The 5,233-nt window shown below is 37.9% G+C and overlaps 1 protein-coding gene across 1 annotated transcript in view; it reads right to left on the reverse strand.

Moving 5' to 3' along the window:
* galnt2 (UDP-N-acetyl-alpha-D-galactosamine:polypeptide N-acetylgalactosaminyltransferase 2) overlaps positions 1-5,233 on the reverse strand; it is a 64,877-nt gene that overhangs the window by 7,556 nt on the left and 52,088 nt on the right. The window contains exons 8-11 of the mRNA XM_014001815.1: positions 4,717-4,804; positions 3,978-4,065; positions 3,762-3,865; positions 1,376-1,502 (exon numbers count right to left, since the gene is read on the reverse strand). Coding sequence (XP_013857269.1) covers positions 1,376-1,502; positions 3,762-3,865; positions 3,978-4,065; positions 4,717-4,804 — 407 coding nt within the window. The remainder of the gene's footprint in view (positions 1-1,375; positions 1,503-3,761; positions 3,866-3,977; positions 4,066-4,716; positions 4,805-5,233) is intronic.

Raw genomic sequence — 5,233 nt, forward strand, 5'->3', positions numbered from 1 at the left:
GTTTAAAAAGATTTCCTTAAAACTAAATAAATAAAAATCTTGTCTTGTGTGACGTGGGACTAATTTTGACATCATTCAACCCTAAGGAATAAAAAAAAAAAAAGATTCTAAAAATATTCCACACACATCACTGCAAAAACAAAAAGATCCCCTGCGATACGTTTGTTGATTTATGTCTCTGTTTCTAACAAGGACGAAGAGCGTTTTTTTAGGCTCATTTCCAGAGGTAATAACTCATCCTTGAAGAACAGATTCATATCTGTGCATCTCAACTCATTAATTAAAGTAATTATGTTGGATGTCATGTGACATTTATTTAAAAAACGGCACAGGAGATAACTGGTTTTCTGGATTTAGTTGTTTTATCTTTTAATCAATCCTGCAGTAATGGCTCAGTAAAACATATTTATGGATGTTTGGTTAGCCACAAAACCACAGCCTCACTAAAGAGGACAGGACGCAAATTAGCTGCAGTGAAATCTGAGAGGGTTTATACATTTAAGAATACATTAAAAAACAACGGGAACATCCTACAACAGGAGCACTCTGAAAATAGATGCAGTTGTATGTTTCTCATAAAATGATTTAATATGAATCATGTTTCAACCTACAAGCTCTTTTGAGGATTTTAATTAAAGTCAGGCACAGCTGCAAGATAAATAAAAAATGATGTAATTAAAAATAATCTGCGGGAATTTGAAATAATACAACTTTTGAATTCAAAGTTTAACTAAACCAAAGTTTGATTCATGTTATACCCAAACAGGAGGCTGCTTGTTTGCCTTTTCTGTTTTGATTATTGTTGAAGCTGCTGTAGTCTCTGTGTTGTAAATTCATTTTTATCAATTCAATCACACAAATCTTAAGCTCAGCCTAACTGCTGGGTGGCTGCCTCTGTTAGATAACAAATTATTAAACTTCTGGTTTTTACACCTCCTATTTTCCATTTATTACACGTCAAAAGTTGTTAAAGTTTCAATAAATAACAATAAATGTGAGACAGGCAACTCTGACAAAACAAAACATGGAAAATATTCAAGTTGAGTCAATAAATGAATGAATATGATAGATGTAGCTCGCTTGGTGACTGTGTTTAACTTTGGTTACCTGTGTGTGTGTGGGGACGTTTTTGCTACATCGTGGGAACCATTTTCCAGAAAAAGGCAGCCTCGTGGGGACCRAATGTTAATTTCGGGTGGGGGTTTAGGTTTAGGACCAAGGTGAGAACTGAGTTTAAGTTAGTTTTAGGGTACCTGTGAGGTTAATTTTAGGGTAAATTGTCATGGTTAGGTTATATAATTACCAGAAAATGAATGGAAGTCAATCCAAGGTGCCCATGGGGATATAAAAACAAACCTGTGTGTGTGTGTGTTACCTTGCAAACACAGTCCCACTGCCGCCGGGAAACGTATACGGGTGTTGCTTTCTGAAGACGTGTCCCACTCTGCTGCAGGGGATGATCTCCAGACTGCCACCGCACTGCCACACACGAAATGAGATCTCTAAAAAACAAAAAAACAACAAATTAAAGCATGTCTGTTATTTAAAACAAAATGTAAGAAGACTTACAGCCCAGTTAAATCAGGGTTTCGCTCCCCCTGAATGTCTGAGTGTGTCGATAATATCATGTTTGCTTTCTAACAGCGTCTGGGTCTGAATGATAATTGACTGAATGAGTAAACCAGCATCTGAATGGTCGATTGGACCGCCTCGAGAGGAGCGTGAATAACTGCGTCGGCTGTTTGCTCTCACTTATTTCCCAGCTGAATTCAGACAAAAGCAACAACGGAGACACAGCTGCAATTATGCCRTCGCACACAGTCAGAGAATAATCTCCATTGTGTGCAAACGGCGGGTATTTTCACTCAGATGTTCCGGGCTTGTCATTATCGCAGCACCGCTGTGTGAGTTTTTAAAATCCACTGTACCGTGGGAGACTCGCACGGATCCAACATTGACGGAAGGCTTTTGGGTTTGTTGTGCTCTTGGCATGAAAACGCAGATGATGTGATCCAGCGTTGGACGTGAACAGATCTACTTCAGGACCACGTCTCACAGGAGAGTGGAGGTTTCATGAGTGGGCAGCAAAAACGCAGAATTCATGAGCAAAAGAGACTAGTTGTTTATGACGGTTCAGAGCATTAAGAAACATACATGTTCAGTATGAGCGGAGAATTAATGAGGGAAGACTGAAAGTACTTGTGCAGCGGTCTTTAACCTTGCAATTTAACTTGTCTTTACTTCACTGGTAATGAAGATATTTGAAGAAAYAGTTAGGRAAGTCCTTTTTTCTAAAGTTAGGAAACATTTGGACCCACTTCAGTTTTAATAGACATCTGATGTCTGTCTGTCCCCTACAGGCATCYCTCAGGGCTGCATTCTTTCACCCCTTTTATTTATTTTATATACAATTGATTATTGCAGCCGGTGTTCACAGCGTCACATTTTAAAGTTTGCTGATGATCCTGTCTCTTCTCAGCAGTGATGACTCTGACCACGAGCCGGTGGTCAGGGACTTCACCGAATGCTCTTTCTTTTTAAAAGTTCAATGTTTAAGACATGGGATATGGTCGCTGATTTCAGAGAAACTCTTCAGTTGTCGCTCCCGTAGTTATTAAAGGTGAAGCTGTTGAGGTGGTGCATCRATATAAATATCTGGGAAYGGCTCTGGATGATAAACTGACCTTTGACCCTCATGTGAACTCACTTTGTAAGAAGGCTCATCAGATGTATTTTTAAATCAAAAACTCTGTGGTTTTAATGTTGATTCTACTTTTCTGAGAAAGTTTTATTCGTGTTYYATTGAGTCTCTTAACTTTTACCTTCATCGGCTGGTTTGAAGTTTTAACATGTAAGAATGAAAAACTCTTAGGGATTGTCAGGACGTGCAGAAGAATTGCTGGCATGGCTCTACTGAACCTCACCGACCTACAGTAGGTCAGGGAGAAAAGACCAGACCGACCCTGGAAGACCCTGATCACCCACGCCACGGTGAGTTCAGGTTGCTTCTGTCTGGAAGCAGGAATGTGCTGCCCAGATGTAGAAATAATAAACGAAAAAACCTAATTTATCCCTGCAGTAAGCAGAGTTTTTCATGAACACTGGTGATTTTTTAAATGGTTGTTATAATGTTTTAATGTTTTGTGCGGTATGAACATTTTTATGTTTACTGACTGTGCAACAAATTGCCTTTCTGGGATAATTAAGATTCTTGAACTTGAACTTGAATTAGAAATGGAAATAAGCAAAAAAAAAAAAAAAAACAGCTGGCTTGATTCAGTTAAGAAAAATGATTTTAAGACCAAAAATACAGCAGACTAAATATCTCCAGTTAAATAAAACCTAATGTTTGATGGTCAAAAAGTATTATATACTCTACTGTTTTATAATATTGACAACATTTCTCATTTTCACATTCACAGCAGGTTAAAAAAATGATAGTTAAGACCATTCTGGTGAGAAAACAAGCTCTTAGAGAGCAGAAYGTTTCTGTTTTGCTCAATAAAACACAAACTGGCTTCAGATTTGGACTTCACATGCGTGCGCCAGAAAAGCTGCACAATTAGGCTAACCAATAGATGCATAAAATGAACGATTTAAAGTCAATTTTCTCCTTTTACTTGCTGCTGGAGGTAACTTTTCAATCAGAATCAATATCAGTCCATTTGATTTCATGTCTTCTTCTCTCACAAAGAGGTTCGAGCTTTCAGACACCTATTRAACAGTCGTCAAGTGATTCTTTGAGGATTTACAGCCCTCACCCAGGTTTTCTCCTCCCCACACGTCCATCATCATGTCGTACTTCCCCAGCTGCTCGAAGTATTCTTTGTCCATGACGAACAGACCTCCTGCGATCATCGGAGTCCTGGGGGAGACGAGAGATCAGATGGCAGCCAGACGTGTGAATGCTTAGATGAAGTCATGAYGTTGGTGTGTGTGTGTTTGTGTGTKTGTGTGTGTGTGYGTGCGTGTCTTACTTGATGGGGGCGATAGGGTTGCCCTGTCTGGCTCGTCGCTGCTCCAGAGTCATATAATCCCATTTAAAGACCAAATTCCAGTCAAAGCCTTTTAAAAAAACCCACAGATGCCAATTAGAACCACTCACTGTAATTAAACAGCAGTCTGGTTTTATAAATATTTTTTATCCAGTTTATATTTATTGACTGGATACATCTGTTATCCAAAAAATTAAACACTCGACAAATTAATAAACTGATAAATTACAGAAGTCAGGTTTTCATTTAACTGATTTTACAACTCTAGATGCATCCAAAGCTGAGAAAATGTTAAAATATTCTACTGATGTATTTTAACAAAACATCTTTTATAAAAGAGGATTTGAGCCAATTGTTAGAGTCTATGATGTGTGTTCTATTTTTTCTATCCTTTTATATGTATAGGATGCTAACATGCATTCTGCTGTCTGTTCCTTGTGTTTAGTGTAAAATGCATTGTGTTATCTATGAAAGGTGCTATACAGTATAAATAAACTTTACTGACTTACATATTAACATATAGTGTGGAATTTTAAGCTGCAAAATTAACCATGTAGATATGTGTTTTAAAGAAGTAAGAAAATAAACTGCTTATGAAGCCAAACACTGCAGCTGGAAGGTTTACAGCGTACAYGCACTGTAATTCAAAGCACTTAGAAGCTTTCTAAAACTATTATTAACACACTTTCACTGCCAGGACTTGAACGTTTGTCTGGGTTACCTCCTTTCAGATCGGCTGAAGCTCCCACGTACTGAAAGTTGTCCATGTTGATCACATCAATGATGGGCGAAACTACTCGGGTCTTATCCTGAGGAGAAGCGACAGACAAAAAGACGAAGAGCWTTTCAGAACAGGAGCTAAACAGAAACAGAAATACCAATAAATCTGGATCATCGGTGTATATTTACTGCAAATCAAATGAAGCAATGCACTGAGGCAGATACACAGCTGTCATTCTGAGGAGGCTGTGAAAAATCTGTCTCATCWTTACTTTGTTTACAAAACAGGAGGGAGAGGGAAGCAGTTTTTTTGATTTCCACACCGATCAACTGTGAGATGCGACAGATTATGCTAAAATAACCAGGGGTAAGAAAATATTGATACATTGAAATATCGAAATATTGTATTGTACTGATACTGTATCGATTCTCAAAAGCACTGTAGCAAATTTTAAAGGGATGCCTGTAAAAATACTGTAGGCTGTTTAGTTTTTATAATTTTTTAAAATATATTTTAA

This window comes from Austrofundulus limnaeus, unplaced genomic scaffold (genome assembly GCF_001266775.1).
Source record: "Austrofundulus limnaeus strain Quisiro unplaced genomic scaffold, Austrofundulus_limnaeus-1.0 Scaffold10, whole genome shotgun sequence".
Taxonomy (NCBI): domain Eukaryota; kingdom Metazoa; phylum Chordata; class Actinopteri; order Cyprinodontiformes; family Rivulidae; genus Austrofundulus; species Austrofundulus limnaeus.